The 25,287-nt window shown below is 37.7% G+C and overlaps 1 protein-coding gene across 2 annotated transcripts in view; it reads left to right on the top strand.

The window, feature by feature from the left end:
* Positions 1 to 25,287, top strand: part of EPHA6 (EPH receptor A6) — a 529,970-nt gene that overhangs the window by 441,448 nt on the left and 63,235 nt on the right. For both annotated transcript variants that reach the window (XM_035540604.2, XM_035540605.2), the window contains 2 exons: positions 5,568 to 5,690; positions 18,166 to 18,227. In XM_035540604.2, coding sequence (XP_035396497.1) covers positions 5,568 to 5,690; positions 18,166 to 18,227 — 185 coding nt within the window. The remainder of the gene's footprint in view (positions 1 to 5,567; positions 5,691 to 18,165; positions 18,228 to 25,287) is intronic.

The raw sequence follows: 25,287 nt of genomic DNA, 5'->3' as shown, positions 1-25,287 counted from the left end.
CCAATTGAGCAGAGTCGCTTCCCATCTTTTTTTCCCTTCTGAAGTCCCCTTCAAGTACCGAAAGGTTACAGTAAGGTCTCCCCAGAGTCTCCTCTTCTCCAGGCTGAACATTCCCAGCTCTTTCAGCCTTTCTACATAAGAGAGGTGCTTCAGCCCTTGATCATCTTTGTGGCCCTCCTCTGGACCCGCTCTAGCAGCCCCACATCCTTCTTGTACTGGGGGCCCCAGACCTGGGTGCAGGACTACAAGTGAGGCCTCATAAGGGCAGAGCAGAGGGGGACAATTGCCTCCCTTGACCTGCTGGCCACTCCTCTGTTGATGCAGCCCAGGACGCAGTTGGCCTTCTGGGCTGCAAGTGCACGCTGCTGGCTCATGTTAAGCTTTTCATCCACCAGAACCCCCAAGTCCTTCTCTGCATGGCTGCTCTCAGTGAGTTCTCCCAGTCTGTGCTCCTGTCTGGGATTGCCCTGGCCCAGGTGCAGCACCTTGCACTTGGCCTTGTTGAACCTCATGTGGTTCACATGGGCCCACTTCTCAAGCTTGTCCAGGTCCTTTTTGATGGCATCCCTTCCTTCTATAGTATCGACCATACCACTCAGCTTGGTGTCATCTGCGAATTTGCTGAGCCCTATTTTTGTTTGGATATATATTTGATAAATACCATAACAAGTAGGATCAAATAATTCAGAAATAGGGAGAAAAAAGACATATTGTTCTAATAAATACTTGATCTAGCTTGATTACTGCTTGAGGCTTCTATGTTGTTTCCTTTTCTTACATGGTACGTTACAGGATATATTTAATACATACATCCTGCATCTTCAGTAGGCTTTCTAATAACCTACTTCAGACACATAATTAGTCACAGTGCAGAGACTTTAGAAATGTTCTCCCTTTTAAAAGCAAGTTTCCACAAGCTGTACTAAGGTCATGCAAAAAAAACTGCTATAGTGAAATATTTTTTTTCTTTTATTTTTTTTAAGTGCTTAGTTTTCTTCCAGCAAACTCAGGGACTCTGATGAACAGAACAAGCTGATGGCCCTGCTTGTCTGTACCTGCACAACGGAGCAGCTTCAGGTCCCATCCCTGCAAGTCTGTGGGGTCCAGAGGCTGCCAGGACATCAGCTTAAGTGCTCCAGTACTGGGGCAAAGGAGCCGCAGCTGATGAGGGGGAAGGGGTGGGATGTAGGTCATAGAGGACTGCTGGCACTGTGCTGGTTCTGCAGTGTGTATGGGAGCAAAGCTGGTAGGAATGTTTGCACTCAGCAGGTGTGAGTAAGCATGTACTGTCATTAACAGAGTAGAACTGGGTTTGTATCTGTCCTGCCATTCAGGCAGAAATCACAGTCCATTTTATTCTACCAGTATAGCACTGGGCGTGTTTCGTGTCATTCTGTTCATCCATTCATTCATCTGTTCAGTACTTTCGTTGAGCCACAAGACAGAAGTTTCTTGCCTTTGTAGATCTAGCAATCTTCAGCAAAATTCCGCTGTTGCTAGCCCTAGGCTATGGGATGTGCCTTTGCCACGGGGAGAAGTGGCTGTTCCTTCTGGCTTGCCATGCTGTTGTGATGCAAGTGCTAATAAACGCGTGTGAATTAATGTATGCACTCTGGAGCTGAACAAAGCATATGTATTTCCTTTACCCAACTATCTACTCTTGCCCTTCTGTTATGTGTAGATAATACACTACTAAAACCGTGCCAGTGTAGGATGCTATACAAGTGATTTCCCTATCAAATTCTATCATTTCTGGGCTGATATTCCCCCTGGAACAACAGACAAAGGCAGAAGGCAGGCTAATTGATTCAGCACTCCCCCACTGCCTCTCAGCACAAGCACTTAGCTGCAATAATTGTGAAAGAGAAGAACTGATGCTGAGCTATAAACTGGTATCACAGAACTCATTAAATGATGTATACTCCACGAACTGTCAGCTGTTGAGAGTATTGTCATTTATTTTTACTCTTTCAATGCACTTTTCCTACTAATACCTATAACTAATGTATTTTCCAGTGTTAAGGTGGCATAATGGTCATCATGGGTAACTATGGACCAGGAGGGAGTTGTGGGATTTACTGTTGTTGTTTTGTTTGTTTGTTTTAATTATTAACATTTATTTATTTCCCATAATAAAATAATGCCTGCAAGCTGCTATATAACAACTGTATTTCAGTGCACTCAGGAATCATGGCTTAATATTCATGTCTCATTTTCTCTTTCTAGAACCAGTAAGATGTTATACAAAAAGCTTTTTCCATTAGCATAACTCCACCCACTGGAAAAAAAATAGTTTTCATACAAACAACAGAACATGTGTAAAACCCTAGTCTCAGCATGATGTATGCTGTCTGCTGTCGGAATTGCATTTCTCAGGAAGGTTGTTTAGCTAAAGAAATAATATCCAAGTGTCTTGAAAGTGTCCAGTGTGGTTATTTAAAAGAGATTGTTTAAACTAAACATTAAGATTTTTATTGTTAGAATACACCTCTAAAAAATGAATATTGCCTTTGCAATTTGTGTAAAGCAGCAGGATGCAGCACATTTTTCGTTAACTTTTTGTTCAGCTAAGCACAATTCCAATTTGGAAAAAGAGCAAAGACTACAGCCTCATTGTCCAATAAAAAATAACATATTCAGATAGAAGGAAATGCAGTTCTGTTTATTGATTTCCACACAGAAATTTAGGTATTTCTAAGAAGCTGGTGTTTAATATCACACTCCCACCTCCCTTCTTTCTCTGTTGGGTTGGCAGAGAGCTTTCTCCCTTTCTGTCTTGAACACAATTCTTTGTTGCAGTTTTTCTTTCAAAGATTTTGTGACTGCTTATGCAAACAAGTAAAAATTTGAGTAATGCTTTAAGCTATTGGAAATGCCCAAATCTCTTATCAGACCTCTGTCTTTCTGGTGGGGATTGATGGGAGCTATGAAAATTGATTTTCTTTCCCAGCTACCTGTAACAATAGTCAACTTCTATAGTCATGTAACAGTCCCAAACCCTATTCACATTGTGCAGGTGATATTACCAAAGTATTGACTCTTCTTACCAGCCACACACCATGTGTTCATTCTGGGGCATATGTTGTAATTTGGTCTAGGATCATGCCTGCTTTAATGTGAATGAATTTTCAATCTGTCTTTCACATCTGTATGTTGCTGGATACTGATCAGGGCTCTGAATGTTATCGGCCTGCTCCTTTTCAGAAGTTGTTTGTGGACTTCTGGAAGAGAGACTAAGCAAGGTCTTGTTCGTGTAACCATGTGTTCTGTTTAATTGGAGACATTTTTGAGGTGACAAGAAAGTATCTGTATGGGTTTCAGTTGCCTAAAATGGCACTGGATGCCTCCTCTTAGATACCCAGCTGCTGCTTTGCCTCTTGTTGCCCCTGCCAAAGAGCGCAAATCTCCTGCAGATCTTGTCATGTCTGCCAGTCAAATATGAATGTCTCAGACTTTCTGCAGCATCTCAAATGACATAAAGCATTTATGCTTGAGCAATTGAATTCTACCTTTTTAAAGTAAGTGAATGAGAAAAAAAAACATTATTTATATGTATTCCTTTAATTATGAGGCCGCTTGGAAGACCTCAGTAATTTTAGCCATTCAGCTCTTTTAGTATTCACAGATTGAGTTGCTCCAAAATGTGCCGCTCCTTGTTTTTGTTTCCAAATATGCACAATAAGTGGAGCAGGCTTGTATTTTTCTTTGTTACTTTCTATAATAATGTGATTTATTGTAACACTGCTAGGAAACTTGAGTTATTTGCCATTTAACTCCATTTAAATGTAGGAAACTATCCATCGTGAAGCTCAAGCTGTTTCACTTTTCTGAAGGTCTGTATACATGGCATGTGACTCACTGTGGGTGTACTTTATGGATGGTGTAGTTCATATTTTGAAACAAAGGAGCAAAGTTTTATTTGGGAAGTATTCATATGTTCATCATTTAGCCTTCATGTTTTAAGGTGCTGTTCAGTATACAACATCTTGGAGTTTATGGAACAATTTTCCGTTTTAAAATTGAATTTCTGTATATTGTATTCTGGACTCTATCCATGATCTCTTCTGCAAATATTTTAAAATGAAAGCCATGGAGTTTGGAAACACTTTGACAAGGCAGACAAAGTTAAACTTTAATAGCCAGAGGGAACACTTTTATTCCATATCTTTAGCTATCAGATATAAAAATTCTGCACCCAGAACACTAATTAAATTAATTCTTTTTTCACAGACTGTGGTAGTTTTAATAACAAATTTAAAGGGCAAGTGAGGAATATTTTGAGAAGAAACAAGAGGTCTCTTGCTTGAAAGTACAAGAGAAAAATTCAGAGCTGTTAGGCTACGTTAAGCTCAGCAAATGCCTATATGTATTTTGAGGCTAAACTATCCTCACTTGTATTTGTATGAGTTAAAAAAAAAAGGAAGAAAAAAAAACAATGTCGATTGAATTTCAAGATGCACATTTTTTTTCTCATTGTATATAGATATCAAGATTTTTTCTGTCTCCTACAGAAACAGTTGTGAAATACAGATGATGAAAACAAACTTACCATAGCCTAAATTATTGGACGTATGTTTGCTTGATATACTTGCAGAACTAAAAAAAAAAAAATCTAATTATCAGTTTCAATTTATTGCAAGGTTGGAGAGTCTTGACTGTATTTTTATGCAAGGTGTATAGAACTCTCATTTCAGATCCAGCTTTGATGCTGGTATTCGTTGAGCACTAACATGAGCTAGCTGTAATGGTGTCTCTAGGTCTCTGTATGTACACTGAAAGCTGAAACAGTGGATTGGATGATAGAGTCCTTATTTATCAACACTACCTTAGATATATCACAAGTATTTATTTTAAAACGGGTGGATGAGATAACCTCTGTTTGCAGCAATCAAACTGTACTATTAGGCAATGAGAAGAATGTAAGGTTCATTCAACTGAAAGTGTAAAACCTGTAAAGCTTCTGGTGATAGCAAAGCAGAAAGAAGCCACGTCTATACTTCTGGTTTTTGCCTGCATCAATTTATTGACAGGTGTTGGGAGATTTGACAGAATTTCTGGCTTAGCAGAGTTAGATGTCCTAACACTAATTCTAGTTCCCCTTCTCCCCTTGCCAGACACAATTTCTTTCAGGTGGTTTGTCATGTGTCTTTGAGATACCGACATAAAACTCAGCTCTGCTGCTATAGTTTCACCTCTACTAGTCTCTCTTTGATTTGTATACAAAACTGTAAAAATGCCTTTATCGTAGCCATTTCGAATGCATTGTGAATATCCAAGAGGTGTATTTTACCATTAAAATCTCAATTTTTTTACATTCCTCCTAGGAGTGCTGGAATTCTCCATTTGCGAAGTATGCAGAAAACAACTTCTCTCTGGTTAAAGCTGTGTATTGTATGGATTGGTTAAAAAGCAATCAAAAACTTTTAACTGCATTTTATAAGATCTGTTCCAGTGAAGCCATTGTTAGCTTTGCAGAGGTTTCGTTATTTTTTTCTTTAAACAGACAACTTCTTTAACAGCCAAAGAACAACTCATTTGATTAATGATCATTTTTATCTCTTTGAAAGGATCCTTTCCGACCATTGGGGTGAAGTCTCTTTCGAGATTCCTGAGGGCGGGATTTTTAAATAGCATCCTGACCTCACATCCAGTGTCAGGGGGTGGATCTTTACCCCCCAGCATTTCCTCTGGTAGGTATTCCAGCCTTTTCCCCCACATCAATTTTTCCCTTCACCCTTTGCCCCATCTCTTCACATCTTTTAGGGAAACAAAATATGGTACTGGTTAGACAGGGAGATCAGATGTCCCTTCCAATAAAAAGCCAAACTGGAAGGAAATGGGAAAGAGAAATTATTTTTCAGGAACCAGCTATTCTCCTGAATCACTGTGTAGGAGAAAGTGTGAGGGAAAGTGATCTGTAGTTAAGTGGTCAACCTAAACAGAAGCCTGATGTCCTCTAATCAAGTGCTTCATGAAGCATGGTCTTGTCCACTAGGGAAACAAAACTAAAAATGCCTCTGTAAAATCCCAGTTTTTATGTGACTCTGTGGCTCTTCTGTAAAAATTTGCATTTTCTCTCTAAACCATGTAAGCAAAACAAAAATTGAAAAGGCCAAATTTCATTGAGCAGTATTCCGTAGTTGCAACTTGTATCTCATGAAAAATGCCTTAACTTTTTAAAATAACTTTTATTACAATTCAAACTAATTTAATTTAATTTGAACTCCTTTACAATAAGTGAGAAAATCCCATGGCTTGTGTTGTCAGCACGATACTCTACACTGCCTCTTGCAAGGTCCCGAGCAGAAGTACAGCTGTATGGTGGCATGGAGGACTACAGAGGGTTGGCCTAGGATTGAATGTAGGCTGAGAATGAGAACATGGTGCCAGGTAAATAGGCTGCTGAAATAGGAAAGAAGGATAGTGTAGAGGCATTCTTTCCCAGAAGGGCTGTGTGTGTTCTTCATTCTTGTCTGGAGCCATTAAACACCATCTTTCACCAGAGCTAATAAATTAAGAGTAAATGCATGTATCTTAATTATAGTTAAAATTGAATCAAAGTTCAGTTCTGTTCCTTTCCAAACTACATATTCCTATGCAGAATTAATCTGTACATGGGCTAATGTCATACTTCTATCCTTTCAGGGCATCTTACCTGTAATGTTACTTACAGTTTTGGTTAAAGGGAAAAAAAATGTCCTATGGTAAAACTAGGGAGCAAACTGAAAAATGGCATACATGGTACTTATTTGCTATACAAAAGAAACTGTTCTACCTCTGTATGCCTCATTTTATCCATTATGATAATTATAGACCTCATTAATAGAAGAATATCTTTACTGTGTTTTTTTTGTTTGTTTGTTTGTTTGAAGTGTTACTTCTGAGCAACTTTGATGTCTCTTCCTATGACTCTTCGGGTGTCTTTTGTCAACACTCTGTAAAATGCTTTTCGTATTTTTTTTCTCCTTGGGGTATTTCAGAGTGCTTAACAGCCATTAGGCTATTTTGGCCGTCAGCCTCACAATGAGATTGGTATCTGTCACCAAACAGCTCTATGGAAGATGAAATACCCTAGGCCCACCAAAATTCTCTGTTTTGAATACTGTGTTTTGTGTGGCAGTCACTGATTCTATTAGATTAAAAATGGCTTCACTGTGCTCATGAATTGGCTTCTCACCTAGCTACCTACAAGTTTATCTTGTTCATTTATAAAGTCCTCAGGACTTACAACAATAAAACCTGTTCTTTTCTGAGTGTTTGTACAACATCTTATCATGTTTTAGACTTAAATCGTAACTCTTAAATGTTATTTGTTTAGTAAAAGTTGTTTATAATTAAATGTCTTTTTCTAAGAATACTAAATCAATCTGATGAAATATTCAGAACGGGAAAATGGAAATGCAGCTGCATGCTGTGCAACATATACCGTAGCAATGTAATTGAAATAAATGTTGCTTGGTCATGTCAACAGCAAAAAAGTGCTCAGAAACAATCCCACAGGAGCAGAGAGATTGTCCACCTTCCAGAAAATGCGGAATGTCAGGTGGCTGAAAGCTAGTGAGGAACTGTGATAAATCTAATGGATGATATGTGTTCTTCTGAGAAAGAGTGCATGGGGTGAGAGTGGGCAAGTGGCGTGAAGCTCCACTGTAAAAGTCAGCAATTGCTGTTAAAAAATGTACCCTAACAACCTTATCTGTAATGCTGCTGTTTAACTCTTCCTTTCTTACTCCCATGTATTTGGATTTACATTAAGCACAGTCTTAATTCTGAATTGCCTCTCTTTGTTACAGAGATGACCAGAGGATTCTATTTCCATTTCATGCTAACTTTCTAAATTGCTAAAATCAGCATTGCTATACGAGTGAGCCAAAAACCCAAATATTTACTGTATTTTTTGAAAAAGAAATCTCTTGTTGAAAGGAGTACTGATCTGGAACGTGAGAGACTCAGAACTGAATCTCTTGCTCTGTGTGATTCAGTGAAAAAAAGTTCATCCTTGAAACCGTAATCACTTGACTAGAGACAGAAGGGATGTACCCTTTGTGTAAAAAAAAAAAAAAAAACAACACTGCACTCAACACCTGACCTTTTTTCTGAATATTGCTTTACCAAGAAACAAAGACACCCAATACAATAGTACTCCCAGAAGGTTTTTAAGTGCTGATACCCATGTTATCATGGCAGTCTGTGGCTGTTAGAACAGCAATACGTGAGCAAAATCATGCCCATTGGAGTCTTGATGCTTCCCCATCCCCAGCCCTTACCTTCTCTCATTAAAAGTAAGAGAATCACTGTTGTTTTTTTATTTGTACTAGAGGGAAGCATGCTCGACTGCTACCTTTGATAGCACGGTGACCTCACCTCCATTATCTGAGACATTAGGCTCATATTGGCCAGTAGCTTTCATAAGCCTAACAGAAGTACTTAGCGTTTAATAACTTTGCTGAATTATAGCCTAATTACTTCACATATAGCTTATGTGTAAGAATTCAGTGAATTTAACTACATTGAAGGCTTAAAATGCTTGCTTTATTCTTCTGTTAGGGTCAGGGGGAAAAAAGATAATGAGATTTTTTTTTATTTACCAAAACCTTTAACTCAAGTTAAGTGGCAGATTTACTTCAAAATTGAAAAAAAATACTCCTTACCCAAGACAAAATGCCTTTACGTCTTTTATTTCTACAGAATTCCCCAGAGATGTTTTTAAAGTCAAATACAAAACTAAACTGGAAAGCCTCCTAAACAAGCACCTGGAAAATGGCTTGGCAGGGCAAAGTAGCTCTTGCTTTCCTTTTTCCCCTTCTACTTTAGGGGTGGACAAGCAGGTGGTATTCTTTTTGCCATCATATTGACAGCTGATGTCCAGTTTTGTGAAATTTGGTTTCTTATTTTACATTGTGGAGACATTCACTTTTGTAAAAGGTATTTTCATTGAGCCAACTTAAAGATTAATTTATGTTGCTGGCATGGGACATAACATTTTTCTGCTTAAATGGATTCCCTCAAATGTAGGTGTTTTTTTAAACCCAGACATAGCTATGATAATGCATGGTGTTTATATTTAAATAGATGCATCGAAAGTTTGTCAGTCCATACAGTGTTTCACTAGAAGCAGGACTTTCAGGAGGCCCCCAGAAGTGTATCCTACATTTCTGCAAAAATAACCCCCTTTAAAAACAATAGCTTCCTTTTAATTCAACTATCATTTTTTCACAATGTAGTCTCTAGTTATCCCACGTGTTAACAGTACAAATTCACATGACTTAGCTGATGCAGGTCTATAATGTAATGGTTCATGACCAATGGATCCACGAAAGCAAAAAATATTTTTTTTCAAGTGATATCCTTGCAAAAATGATATCGAATTCTTAAACCATATAGCAATTTCCACTCCTCGTCATACATACATTGATATGAGTGTGGAAGCTTACCCCTTTCTTCATATTTACACAGGCATACATAACACACATTTGTGTGCATGTTGGGAAAAAAAATTGCCAGCGCTGCCTCTATTTTTTCAAATTCGTTTCCCAAACTAGTAGTGTTTGCTCCATTTTGGGGAAACTCTTAGCTTCCTGCTCTTGACGTGTATTTGCAGCTCTCGATTTCAGTCATGTGTAAAGGGTTTGTTATGTGACTGTGAATGCATACCCGTATTACCTGGCAGAAGTTAGGGTCAGAAAATCTTATGGTATGCTGCTGTCTTCGAAGGGCATCAGAGAGATTTTTAAACCTGCTGTGTTGGAAAGGAAGGGAGGGAAATCAAATACCTTTACTGTTGTTTCTTTCAAGCTTAACTCCTTTCCTGATTTTTTTTTGTTGACAAGAACAACTAGAAATGAGTGTAAGGCCCTGTTAAGCAAACCTCCCCACCTCCCTCCACAATGTTCAGTATTGAAACTACAGTAACAAACTGTGTAGATGGTAATACTCACATTTATTATAGGGAGATTCTCAAAAAACTCAGACATAGCTATAGAATACTAAAGCAGGTGATTATCAGTTTTCTTTTCCTCAAAATTAATATTTTACTACAATTTCAAAGTGCACCTGAGTGAGCCCATTATTCTTGATATTGTATAAACTGACAATTGAAAGCAAATTGTATTGACAGACCCTTATTGAACAAAATTGCTCAACAAGAACCATCAAGGAGCAATTAATCATAGTGAAACTCAACTGTAATTTTATGGTACTCCAATAATGAGAAAAGTAACCATTATTTTTTTGACAGTTAATACATTTTTCCCTGTTCTGGATTGCAGTACCTCAACTGCTGTATTTTTTGTTAAATTAAAATTGCTAAACCTTTCTTGGTGACTAACAAATTGATCCTTTTATTGCATATGTATTTTCTGGGATATCTGAGCCAAATGACTCTTCCATTTTTTTCTTTCCAGCTTCAGTGCTATTTCACAGGCACGTCTAGCGTATAAACCCTACAACCAATACATAATGGCACGCATTTTCTGAGGACAGAAGTTCAAACTGGGAATGTATGTTGACTTTGCCATTAGGTAGGCAGGAAGTCATATTTTGACTTCATAGACAAAATACGGATGATTAGTGAGTAACGTGAACAGTGAGAAAAGCTTTTGGGTCTGATCCATTAAAGTTTATCTTGAACTATAAAACTGGGATTAAGCTCTGACTGTACATGATGAAAGGAGGTCTTCATTCTCCACCCTTGCTAAATAGCTCATTTCATGCCCAGACAGTCATTGTAAACGATTCCAAATATTTTAGCCTTTAGAAGAAGTTCAGAAAAAAACTCTTAAAACCTCTTTCAAGTCAGCATAAGGTGGTCCTCGTAAGGCCTGGAGATGTCAGAATGGTTCCAGAGTACATGAAGATTTTGATGCAAACATCAGCTGTTGTAATGATCTGTGGAAGTTGATAGGCAACTGCCATAATTCACATCAGTTTTTAAGTTGCATCAGTTTATGCTGAGAGCCCAGTGTGGGACACAGCCCTCTCAGGATCAGGGGATCATGAAGACAGCTCAAAGCCCTGTTTATGCACACTTCTTGCAGTTATGGTTGTTCCCACAGCTTTTTCTTGCAGGCAGAGGACTTAGTTTATGTGATTACCTTTGCCAAGTTACTTTACCTCATCTTCTCTTTTCCCCATACACAGCAAGAATTTATCTGTATATTTGTTACTATTTGAAAAATAATGTAAGATACTCAAATGAAATGCTTAAATGTACTTAGAATCGTTCATGTGGCAGCTTTCGTTGCTGTTCTTCAGATGCACTGGCTCTTGTTCACTTCCATGTGTGCCTCTGAATTCTAATAAGCCATCTTGCCCTAATGTTGAAGGTATCTCTTTTTTATTTTTGCTTTTAATATTCATGTAAACACAAGCAGCTAGAATAAAACAGAACTTTTTTTTTTTTCATCCATGTTGGACCTGTAAAACTAATAAATGCGTAGAAAGATAATAGAGATAACTAACCCAAAATAAGGAAACTGGAAGAAATGCTTTTTTTTTTTTTTTTTTTGTGTGTGTGTGTGTGTGAAGATGTACAGCTACAAAGTATAAATGCAGGAAAAAAAAATGGGCCAGTTATTGTATCTGTTTGGTATAATTTTAGACACTATTTCTCCCTCACATACCCACCTCCAGCTAGTAAAATACAGCTATTTGTTCTGCTTTTACCCTCTGCTGCATTCCCTTTGTTTCTCTCACAAAAAGACAAGAACAAGGAAACAAATCATGGAAACAATGCAAATGCTTTCTTTTTCCAGTTCCACTTTCTTTCCTCAAAACCTTCCAGAATTTCTTTTCTAGGCACACTAAGAGGAGTAATATGGATTAGGGGTTGCAGAAGCAGCAATGCTGGAGACTGCTAAAACTTCTGTTGTCTGCAGCACATTCTCCTGTTGTCATGTTGCTAAATAATAGTAACTTATGCTCATTCATGTATTTTATATTTCTGTCAATTTGTTTTGCGAAGATATCTTTCCTTCACTAACGAAAAGTGTTATGTAGGACACAGGATAATAGAAAGAGCACTAACGGCAAGATAAGTAGGCTTTATCTATGTGATTTCCTGTAACAGCAAGATGGATGGATGTGAATGCTATCCCTTTTGCAAACTCTGGCTTCTGAAGTTTCAAGAGAGGGGTTGGAACTGCAACTTCTATTTTTTGAGGCTACTTGGAACATAGGTCTCAGTCTGGGATGGCTTGCAGAAAAAACCCCATTGCCTTCAGGTGTATTGAACCTGGCAGAATTTTTTTTCCTTTGCCTTTTCCATAGTCATTGGTTTTCTTTCTTCTTTTTTTTTTTTCCTTCCACTGTTTTACTGCTATGAAAAGTCCTGTTTTCTATTCACTGAAATTAGTTCTTCTCCGACGTGATGCATACAACTGCATCATTGATATTAGCAGGAGTGAAGACGCCGCAGTGCCACAGCAAGTGGTTCTCCTTCTGGAAGCGGTGTGTAACAAACAGACCTTGTGTGACACCCAGGTATGCCTTCCAAGCCCTGTGCACCTGAGTGAGGGACACAGCCTTTTACCATGAGTGTTTTGCACCCCACTAGAGTGCTGAAAAGCCCAGTGCTAAAGGTGCTGGGTATTTTGCTTTCTTAGACTTCTCCCCTGCTTTAGAAGGATGGAATGGAAAGAAATCCTTCAGCAGATTGGGAGGAAAAAATGTCAGACAAACAGGTGACTTCTGAGAGGCTACCTGGACACATGAATTCAGACCTGCAGAAGTAGTGGAGCAATATTTTCTTACATGATCTAGAGAGAGAATTCAAAGCCTTTGTTCTTTAAGTGGAAGAATAACTAACCTGTGTTTATGTTAAAAGATCTATTCCCATAATGGGTATTAAAGATTTCATTATAAGTAAAGACTGTAGGAATGAGCATGTACTAACTACATCCTTTTTGGAGGATTAATCTTACATTAAAAAAAAAAAATCATTAAAGTGGGCTTTGCTGTATTATTTAAAATGACAACAGGAGACAACAAGCTGAATATCTTGTCATTGATATGACACTTCAAATTCTTTTCCTTATTCATCATTCTACCACTCAATTAGATTACATGCTATCAAAATCTTGTGGATAAAAATTATAGAGACAAAAAAAAATATATACAATGTGAGTTTTAAATGCAAGTGGTATTTTACAACATTCTGCAATGGTGGCTTTTTTCTTTTTTTTGCATTTCTGCTTATAAAAAAAAATGTGAAGCAGATTGATCAGTGGAAAATACAAAATTGTAACATGCATTCTGTGGAGGCATGACACCAATAGAGAATGTTTGTCATCTGTGCTGAATTTTGTTTCAATGGCATTACAGTACAGCCGTGAGGGAGAATTCTAATGAAAAACTTTCTCAGGGAAAAACAAACACATTGTCAAAACCAGTCAGCCACTTGTCACCAGGTAGTATTTGCATCAAAACCATGAATAACCCCCGCACTTCCTACAGATTCAACTAAGTTCTGAATAATGAAATCCATGTCCTTTTTCTGGATCATGCAAAGCACTGATACTGCTCTTGTGTGTTCAGTCTGACTTTCTGAGATGCAGGGAGTCTGACAGGGATCTGCCAGAGCTACTCCCTGTGCATTGTGCAAGGAGGGGAAGCTGCTTTAGCCTATACACCAGCCAGGTGTCTAGTAATGGGGACAAGTGGGCTGGAAATAGTTAACAGTTGCACAGAAACTATAAAAACAGTGAATGTGGGTATAGTATCAATCTGTCATGTATAAATAGGATTATAATTTCATATTGTTAAGTATTTCATATTGTTAAGTATGTAGGATTTATACTTTAAAAGTCTTTCGTGCGGTAATTCCCACTCCAGCACTGCTGGATATCTAAAACTGCTGCAAGAATGACTTGTTTTGCTGTCTTAATCCTTGAATTTGTCTTTGAAGCTTTTTATATTTTGTTCTTCTCCAGCTCAGCTATGAAGTTGTATGCTCTCTTCCAGCAGTCTGCAGCTTTTAGCTCCTAGATGATCATGAGCTCTGTCTTCTATTCTAAAAAAGTTGACACCATTTCCAGTGCCCTTATTCCTTGACTTCTCTTACATGGATCTTGACTGTAAAATTAACCTGGTTCATATTCAGACATTGTCCGGTGCCTGTGCTTGTGTCTGTGTGAAAACACTTACCTGAGTTGGTCAAGCCTTTAAACAACAGTTCAGGTGTCCAGTTATCTGTTGTAGACCACCTGTGCTTCAGGGGGGTCTCGTTATTGGTCCTACAGGAGGGCCTTTTGGCACATGCTGTCTTTCCCTTACTGAGTTCCCCGTGGCTATATGTGAGCTTTCACAGGGGGGCAGGGCAGGTTCCTGTTATGCTGGTAGAGCTGTGTCTGTGCTGCACTGCAGTCTGGGCTGTCCTTCTGAGCCCTGAGAGCTTCTCTGACACCCATGTGTATTACCTTCCACTTCTGTTTGTCCTTAAACCCATTCCTTCAAGTAAGGATGTCCATGTTTCATCTGTGTAAGTAATCATAAAGATAGGAAAATAAGGTCCTGAGCTATAGAATGAAGTACAACATTGTGTATTGGTACCCAAATGTGGTCTGGAGACTACTCTCTCTAGGTGGAGAGGGCCACTTGATTTTCCAAACCTGTTTTTCCACACCTTTGAAATCAAGTTTTGTCCTGCCTTACCTGATACTTGGTGTTCTTATATTTGTAAAATACTTAGAGATCATTGTATGAAATTTGCAAACCTGTAGAATTATTTTACAAAAATTGTTTGCTGGGCATAGAACCTATGTATTACCGTTTTGATGATAAATGTATCCACTAGAATCTGCTATGTAGCAGTTTTATATTACTATATCTTCAAGCAACCAAAACACTACCTGAGACATTTTTAATCTACATGTACTCCACAGACAAATATTACACTGGCTAGAAGTCCTATTGTATTGCCTGTCACAATCCAGCTATGAACAAATAAATATTTCAGTGATGTATTAAGCTTGCAGCCAAAATATGATGGCTTTTATCAAGTGCTGGTGTACTAAAAGAAGATTATTGGAGAAGTTAGTGTTAGGTTCCAGACTTAGGATTCTTGCTTAAGGCAACCAAGGGATATAGCTGGGTTCATTTTTTGGTGTCTTGAAGGTTTACACTAACTCACATCAAGTTCATTTGAAATTAAAGGTAGCATGGAAAGGGATACAGACTGAGCCTGTGGGAAGCTAATGTCAGCTTCTGTGATTAAATTTATTGTTCAACAAAATTCCTGAATACTTAATGCTGTGCAGATAGTCCAATATACAGCAACCTGTTTGAAGACAAAAAGAAATTTCCTTTGGTGTGTTTACCTGGTCATGCCATTTCTGTGATATAGAGATGATTTTATGTATGTATTCTTGAAATGTCTCATTGTATTATGCAGTATTTTCATCAGGGATGGCTCGATTTGTTAAGGCATGCCATTTCAAGTGATTAAAGGAAGACAGCAAGCATTTTAAAATCTCATAAACATTGTCTAGTGAAAAATACTGAAATCTCTTTTTAAATCCAGAGATGAATGCATATAGATACATTTCATTGTCGTTGCAGCCTGGAAGTTCATACTGTTGGTCTGAGCAAAATGAAGAATAGTTTGTTGGGTGTTTTGCTTTTTGTTTTTTTGTGTGTGTGATGTGGTGTTTTGTGTTTTTTTTGTTTTGTTTTTTTGGTTTTTTTTGGGGGGGGGACCTGTGTGTTTTGGGAGAGAACATAGAAGAATTAAAAATTGACTTTGCAAAGTAAGTATGAAAATAATTTGTGTTAGAGGATATACATCTAGGGAGCATAAAAGATGTGATGAGAGCCTATGAACCTCTAGAGAAAATTACAGAATAGTTTCTGAAGTGTAGGGTGCCAAAGAGTTATGAACAGGAAACTAGAGGCGTTGTTTTGAAGCTTAATAGCTCCATTTGTCATTCCCTTCAAATGTAAATTTTCCGTAAAGGTGTTTTATTTGTTGATTTACCCAAAAAGAGAAAATTCTGGGTAACTTGAGCCTGAACAAATATACCATCTGAAAGCTGGCTTTACATCCCTATTTACTGCAAGATGCTGCAGTCTGCAACACTTTAGAAACTACTGCTTGCTTTAGAAAGCTTGTCTGTAAAGACAGGTTCTGCATATAATAAGATCCTCTAGCATCAAGCTGCCATTTGTTTACTTCTCTAGATTATAGAATATTCCTTTCATATGGAGATTTCAGTCCCTTGACAATAAGCGAATAGTAGAAGTATGGCAATCTAGATACTCATGTGCTTGAAACGAAAGAGAGTAGGCTACAGAACTAGTCAGTGTAAGCAAGGGGAAGTAAAGAAAAGGTTATTTTTTTTAAATGCTCTGATCATTAATAGCTTAAAAATGATGTATTGTTTAAATGTATGGTGCAAAACCGGGGTATAACTAACAGATGCAGATGAATGTAAATAAACTGATTTGGCAGCAGATGTACACTTGTAGGTGAGACCAAACATTCAATTAAAAAAAAAAAAAAAAAAAAGCTGTTAATTCTTCACACTTAGGAAAGGCTATTCAAAAAGACAAAGAATGCAGCTGAAAATTTTCACGCACACAAAAAATTTACTACTGTGTAAGCATTATTAAGCACTGTTTTATTCATTGAGGACCTCAACATGAGGGTAAATACAGAAAAAAACACCAAATTTTATTAGAATAAATGAAGGAATGTTGTGAGGGACTCCAGAAAGACTAGAGTAAGGCACGTGAATGAGCATCACCAGCACACATGGAATACAATGTCAACATGTTGGGAAGGAACAGAGAAACCCCTTGTTTACTTTTTTAAATACAAGGTTAGCTGTAATAGCCTAGGAGAAATACCTGTCTGTGGTTGATTGTGTATTGTGGACAGTTTAATTAACACTTACACTATTAATCAAACTGAAGAGAATGATATAAAGGAAATTGTACTTGAATGGTCATAGTGCCACTCAGTGCTTTCTCACCTTGAATATTGTGTTCGTTTCTCATGACCTTGTCCAAATAAAACAGTGATAATTTGAGAAATGGGTCCTGAAAGGGGCCTGTTTTGGATTTTAAAAATACTGGAACAGCTAATATTTAAAGAAAGTTAAAAGGGAGGACTTGTGTTTTTACCACTTGATGCAGCACCGGTTTTGCACAAACCCCAAAAGAGACAGCCTTTCTCGGGAAAAGAGAAGTTTCACATTTTAAGACTTTCTACCTCCTTCTTTATCCTCCTGACATACATACATGTTACATTAGTTTTGCATACATCAGAATGGCTCCTTTGCAGTGTTAACAATTCTAAAAAACATCTTGCGGCACGGCCTGATTAACATGCTCTTTGTACCTCTTCTGTCAAGCAGTTCCAGAGTGGTGGCTTAGTCCTGAATATCAACAGGGAAATGGTATTTAGTAAAGTGCCCACTTTAAAAGTTTATCTTCATATTTGGATATTTTCATAAGAAATTAATATAACTTGTTATTGTATTCTAAAGAATGCTGAATTTGTGTGTGATGCCATCCTGAAACCAAACTGGAAGGCTGTGCTGGTTGAGCAAAGCTTTTATTCAGATAGCATTGTGTGGACCTTTAAGTGCAATCATGAATTCAGAGTTTTGCTGGATTAAGACAACATGCACTCATACACGCATATATACACACACACACAATCTGGGAGGGATTTTTGTGGTATCTCTTTCTGTCTTTATGTTTGCCACTAAATCATTGAGATATTTTTCTTTGAGAAGGAAAATCATGGCACTGAGTATGTTATTTCTTGGAGATGGCTTATGATTTTTTTCCTTGCCTTAGGTATATTCCAAATTGTTATTGCAAGACATATATATATTCAAAGTAGATTTAAGTCAGATGGAGCAGTTCCTGATGGGAGGTACAGCAGGTATTGTTATTTGGAAATAATGGGCTCTTATTTGGTCCTTTTTAAGGGGAGAATACACCACAGCAAATGATGTACATTCAGCTAATTCACTACCATTTAAAAAAAATAGAAAATAACTCTTAGAGAATAACACAAGGAGTTGTGTTTGTAATATAAATGAGGATTTTGAAAATGGGTAACATATTTAGGTAATGTCACTAATCTGTGCCTAGCAGTTGGAAATATGAAAACCCCATAATACGTCCGTAATCCTAATGTATTTCTTTGCTGTTTTGCAGGCAGACCAGTAATGATTGTAGTTGAATACATGGAGAATGGATCCCTTGACTCCTTTCTGCGGGTAAGGTGCCATTTTATGATGACATTTGAATAAGAAGCCTTTCTAGGTTAAGATTTTAAATCATTTATCATAAATTAATTTCTACATAATGTTATTCATGGAATTTTAGCGAAGAATAGAAGCATTTTCCCCAGGGTACATTTCTAAGGTACAGTGATACATTAGAGCATAGCTGGAAAAAAAGAAGATTTAAACTTAAGAATATAATTGATTTCTTCTACAAGAGTAGCTCCCATATTTAGCAAAATGTATTTTGATTAGTGTTATTGTGAAGGAAAAGATAAATTGAAGCATAAATACCTAGGTTTATGGAAACTGTTCATTTTGCACAGTCACCTTCAAAAATACTTCGTTATGATATTTTTGGCTGGTGAAGTGTAGAATAGACTCGGTAATTGATTTATAATTATTTATGGTTACTTGCATTTAATAAATTAGATTAGAAAACAGTTCATGGGTGAAGTGTCCCGGCACTAATTAACCCCCAAAGGTCACTCTGTAAACATTAAATAAGGGCTATAGAAAGTGTGAAAAATATGTTGGCACAATTGTATTTAGCTTTTCTTAGAAAAGGAGAAGGAAAGGGTGACCCCCGAAGCTAAACTTATCCGAAAACACCCTCTTTGTTGACACCATTGGAAGTGTCTGGAGGCCTAATGACATAAGAAACTGTGTGACTGTCAAGTATTTAAAATTTGCCTTAGAAAGTAAATGTCAGTCCTTACTAGCCTGCTGACTTGCCACTGCCGTCTTGCAGAATGGTAAAGCTGGGACTGTAGGAAAGGTCTGGGGAAGGATGAGGACTGTGGTTTTGTGGATGTGCTTGAAAAGGGTAGCCAAGGCACAAAGGAGAGGTGTTCCATAAGGAGCTGTGAAAATATTTGTAGGAAAATCTAGATCATGATGACGAAGGATGCTATGGTAGCAGGAAGAAGGAATTGCTTAGAGAAAATAGTGAATAACCAGGAGGGAAAGAATAGACAATGCTTTAGAAAGAAGACACGCAAATGAGTGAGAGGGAGAGAAAGTCATACAGACAGCACTTGTTTGACAGCAGATTCAGAAAAGAGGTAACCACGAGAAGAGCATCTGCAACAGAGGGTACTACCTTGAAAGCATGCCAAAGCCATTCTTTTAGATATTTCTACATATTTTTATCCCTTCCATTTGCTTTTGATTATTCTGTTGTAATTTTTTTTCTGTAGCATCTCTTGCTGTCCACTGACTGTCCAAAATACATATTTTTTTTTGCTTTCCTTGTCAAGATATATGACAAACATCTGTTCTGTTGTCAGAAACATACCAACACCGCAGTTTCTGGTGAGAATTTGATGGTTGATGAAAATCTAGTTATCTTCTGGAGAGAGTTTGATATCGTGAAGATCTAGAAACTGGTTGGGTTTAAAAGATCACCCCTCTTGCCTTTCTGGCTCATCTCTCTATCCATCTGCATGAGACAGACAGACTGCTGCTGATTTGAGGACCTGGGTTTTCCATGGTCTGTAATTTTACAGCAGTGACCCAGGAAGACTTTCCTGGGCCCAAAACTTTTTTCTTTGTGCATGCATGTGTATGTGCGTGTGTGCAAAATTTCACAGAAGAGAATTAAACCAAATACTGAAATAACTCATGACAGAGAATTACCTTTCTCTGAGATGCTCAAGTATGATATCTATATTCTAATTATTATTCACATGCTTTTATTTGTCAGAACAATTGCTACTTATTAGGATACTTCAATAGAAACTGACATCAGCAAAATTATGATGTTATTCTGAAGCAATACTTCTCACATTGCAAAAGATATTGCAGGCAAAACTGCTGGGGAAAAATGTGAGCTAATCATTTCTGCAGCTGGTTTCCATGTGTATTATTTTACAGTTTCAATTCACACTTCAGATGTGGTTTATTCTTCTCAAATGTTTTTTAAAAGGATTTTAGATAATATTCAGCATCCCAAAGCACAGTAGATATATCATCAGCATTTCTGTTAATAATTAGCAGAGCAAATGGCTGCAAACTAACCTATTTAAGAAGAAACCCAGCTGCTTCATTAATAATAGTTGTTTCCTGCAGATATAAGTCTACACTTTTAAAAGCTTTTGTGAAGATACAAAGAAGCAGAGAGGGTTTATCTTTAACAATCCTAATGAAAGGTATTTGGTGAATATAACAATTTTTATGTGCTGAGATTTGGAAGAGCTTATAATATAGTCTATCTTCCTTATTATTTAAAAGAATGACTTCTTGTAGAGCAAAATCTTTTTACAGAGAGCTAGTGAGGGAAAAAAAAATCAATTTCTTGCCATAAGAAAGGCTTTCCCCCATGGCGCAACCTGCAGGCATTAACCAGCACATCCCTCCAACCTGTCCTTCCTCAGAGGCCTGCAAAAATGGGTCAATTGTACAGTCTTAAAGAGAGACTCTGTGATGAGTTGTGTGAGGAGAGTCCAAAGAAAGACTCCTCAGGGAAGACATTTTGCAAACAAGTTGTGCCAGGAATCCTAAACTCCAAAGTAGAAGTCCCCTTGAACCCTAAACCTAAACTCTCAGTAGTCTCCAATTCCTTGATTTACAGATAGGGAAATAAAGCACTAAGATGTTAAGTGATCTTCGCAGTATTGTTTACAAAGTGCATGGCAGAGAGCAGAAATGAAAACAATTCTATTGAATCCTAGGCCAATGGCTTACACCCATCCTTCATCTTATTTAGTGCTGTATTTTGGTTTCAGTTACGTGGCCAAGTCCATACAAGAGTGCCTTACTTACCATTATTTGTATGAAATATTAAATGTATTAAATAGCAAACTCAGCCAAATTATGTTTTCCCCACCTGATAAAATATCCCATATACTGAACTGCGAACTTTGAGCTTTTGGGTAAAAAGTTGGCATGTATTTGCAGCATGAAGATTCTGCAGATATTTTCATAATGGAAGGGCATCAGCTAATTAGAACTGATTCTGTAAGATGATGGCAGTTAACTACAGCAGATGGCACACCATGAGACATCCTAAATTGCTGGAGACACATGACACCAAATTTCCCTCAAAAATCCGACATTTTTGCAGTCATATAAAACTCATTATCTAAGATGAAGCTCAGTGTCTTTTTTTCTCATACAAGATTGATGTATATAAGTTAATCACCCTACAAAAGTAAACCTGAAGTTTGCTGTCAAAGAAGTGGTCATTTGACCAGAAATACGATATATGTGAACTCACTTCAGGTGACACTTTGAGAGATTTCTCTGAAAAGGGATCCGAGCTTCCACTTCAGTATTTCCTTATGGGCTAGAAGCTCTTCTTTCAGTATTGTTCCCACAGCTGCCAGTTAAGAGTACGCTGTGTGGGGGAAGAAAGGAGCTGACACTTAAGCAATTTCCTGTCTTATTACCAACTTCACATGCAGAGTTTGGGTAGGACTCATTGTCATTCTGTTTCAGTCACCTGCCTGTGTAATGGAGATCTTAGCAATCACTTATCCTGCAAGCATATGAGTAAATTAATAAACATATGAAAAGTTGAAAGGACAGCTATCTGAACTGATAGAAGGATGTACTCAGTAATTAGATAGGATAGTTGCAGTCAGATATGTTTGCTTGTGCTTGTTGATACAGCATATAGAAGATATAACAAGAAAGACAACTGAGAGATGCATAATGAAATAAATAAATGCCTAAAAACTGCAAAACCTATTTAATAGGCTGTCTGCCACTTCAGTGGGTGCAAGGTGCCTGTTCTCTGAGCATGGCCATGACTGAGTATACCACATTGGTACGTGAATCACTGCTGAGTGATCTTGCAGCCTTCATTTGTGACATAAATGCAATCCCCATTTTGCTGGGGGAAAACAGAGATGAGTGCCATGTTGTACCCAAGCCCATGCAGGAGTTTGGAGGATGATACAGTAATATTAGCCAAGTCTGAATCCCAGTTTCACTCCTTAGCTATTGTGCTGTGACAGAGCAATATTTCACCCGTCAGATGATCACAATAATTCCTATAAAGGTACTCTGTCCTGAGATTGGTCTTTTCACACCGATACCTGCTTTTCACACACCCCTGCTTAGCCTACTCCCTAAATAGATGCCTCACAGACCTATGTAGCTGTTAAGAGTTAAATCTCATCTAATTTTTTCACTGCTCCATCTAACAGGTCTTTCTTGGCTAAAGCAATTGCATTTAGCAGCACATGAACAGGAACACAATCACAATGAGGCAAGGTGGCTTGGGTGCTTTGGGGAGTTACTGCTTCATAGGTTCAGTTCCCACGTGGAGAACATCTGCAGGCGTTGGTCTGTGCTCACTGTCATTGTGGTTTGTTGATTCTGGGGATTTAAACCACAGAAAGGGAACACAGCTGGAAGTTGGCTTTTAAAAAACTGTAAAATAACCAAAAAGCTGTCACCAGAGTACTATAACTTCTTTCAGTGTGCTACCTGTGAGTGTCGTCTGCAGCTGCAGACCACCAGGCTGCTGTCAATGTCTTACTGCCGCTCACTGTCCAAGGTGTGCTAACCAATAGCCAGGGCAATGAGGCAAGAAACAGCCCACAGCAAAGAAAAAAACTGTGTGCTCTCCAGGGATTCATGTGGGAAAGAGAATATGAGGATTAAGCAGCTCTTGAGTGTTGGCAGCATTTTGCCTTAACTGTTCCCCGAAGAGATGGATGTTTATGTTTCAAAGAAAGATGCTCCAGTCTTGTCCAGTTTTGTGAATCTCTGAGTTGTAGGAGGAAGGGATTAATTTACCCTGGATAATCACAGGGTCTTTCTGCCTTCTTCACTGTTAACATTTGAAATAGTAATGCTCTTCTTCCTACCTAAAAACTGATATTTTTCTTTTCACATGAGAAAACTAAAATACTCTTTAAAAAACTAGATTTATTTACAGGAGTGCATAGCATGTAAAAATCCTTAACGTATTTTCTTCCAAAGAAAATATTTTTCTAAAGATGCTATAAAATATGCTTAACTACCTTAAAACATTAACAGCAGCAGACTGTACAGCAAATGAAACCCAGGAATTCATCACCAAATTTTAATCCCTTGAGGCATGTCTAGCAGCAGCTAAGTGTAAAAATACGTGAAAAAATATGTTACTGGAAGGAGAAAATATTATGATATATTGCTCTTTGATGCAGTAATCGTTACGAAGTTATTCTCAGGGCAGCTTTGCTATCAGGCTCTCACTTTTTTCAGCTAGAGTTTAGATGCTGCAGCAGACACCTACATTTAGTGAGGCTGGGGAAAAGGGAGAAAGAAGAAAAATGAAGACCGGTAGAAAGTTCTATAAAATGATGCTGTAAAGTATATGTTGTAAATCCATCTAACATGGCCTCACTAGACAGAGTCAGCTTTGGGGAAAAGAGGCCAGATGGCCTTTCTGAAGTTTAATGGTTCCGCTTATTATTTATCTGCATCCAGAGAGGCAACAACATTAGAGCTCATAACTAACGCTCCTTCTTTTGCTTTCACACACAGCATTCATGTGCACTTTTATTTATTGGAGTCATGTTCCTTTCCTGGTAGAATAAAGGCAGCATTTTCATTTCTTTTGTTTTCAAAAATGACTCTGTACAGAAGAAAACTTGCATTGGAGACTACTGATACAGATACTTTTTTTCCAAACCAAAAAAAAAATAAAAAATGAGAAATTAGAAACTGAGTTTGAGTGAATGTGGTACCTTAACAGTGAAATGGGAAGCAACAAGTGTGTATGTGATCTAAGGTTAGCCTGAGATGCTAGTGTCTGTGATGCTACAGAGCCAACATTTCTTCTCAAGCAATGTTTCACCTTGCTAAAAGATGCAGAAAACAGGATTTCTGATACTACTGTGAGAAGTTCATTTGCAAATGCTGTGCTTTTTTAATCCCTGTAGATATTCGTCCTAGTGAGCAACAAGAAATTTATTACAAACAACTGTATTGTATTTGAAGCCAAAAAGAATTTGTGGCGTGTGGAAACTTTCAGTGTGCTCCATCTTTGAGAATTTGTGGAAAATACATGAGAAACTAGGAGATTATAACAGAGCCTGTGTCAGCCATGTATTAAAAAGAAGGGAAAAGAGAAGTAAAGAAATTACAGGCCAGTCAGCTTAATGTCAAACTGCTGTTACATTTTTGGAACAAATTATCAAAAAAGTATTTATAAGCACCGTAAAGATAACAGTGATAAGTATGAGCCAACGTGGATTTGTCAAGAACAAATTATGTCAAACAGTCTGGTTTCCTTTTGTAACAGGGTACAGGCTTTGTGGGTATGTGAGAAGCAGTTGATATCATAAATCTTGACTTTAGTAAGGCTTTAAAACTCTATCACATGAGATCCTTATGAGCAGCTAGAGAAATATGGTCTTGACAAAACTTCTGTACATGGACACAGTACTGGCTAGATACTGTATGGAGAGAATGGACTTTAGATGGGAAGTCATATGAAGAAGGGGTTTTTTTGCAGTCTGTTTCTCGGTATTTTTGTTAAGTTTCTGGATCCTAAGATGAAGACTAAACTTAAGAAGTTTTCAGATAATGCAAAGCTGAGTAGGAATACAGGCAGACAGGAAGAGAAAGCTGGAATTTAAAATCACCACAACACATTTAAGAAATAATTTAGGAACTAGTTGGTTTTAGAAACTAATTGGAAATAAGTAAGGACAAGGGCAAGATACTCTCCTGAGGCTGGAATAATAATATAACATAGAAAACAGAGAATAGCTACTCAGAAAGAAGTTCACCAGAAGAAATGAATCTAGATTTTGAAGTAGGTCAGGGATGTCATGTTGCTGTGAGAACAGCAAATGCCACAATGCGATCCAGAAACAGGAGTATCCCCTGCAAGTTATGTGAGGTCACCGTTCCTCATTTCTTGACACTGGTGAGGCCTTAGAGTACTACATCTTTGGACCATAACCCTTCAGGAACTATATGAATTCAGTGGGCAGAGTGCACAACAAAACTGAAAAGACATATTGAAGAAAAGAAAACATTGAGAAAAAGAGGTCTTTGGACTGAACTTAGTTTTGGCCCAAAGAAAAAGGCAGGAGAGATATCATGGGTGTCA

Source organism: Cygnus atratus, chromosome 1, assembly GCF_013377495.2.
Source record: "Cygnus atratus isolate AKBS03 ecotype Queensland, Australia chromosome 1, CAtr_DNAZoo_HiC_assembly, whole genome shotgun sequence".
Classification (NCBI taxonomy): Eukaryota; Metazoa; Chordata; class Aves; order Anseriformes; family Anatidae; genus Cygnus; species Cygnus atratus.
This window is presented reverse-complemented; position numbering and strand designations above follow the sequence as displayed.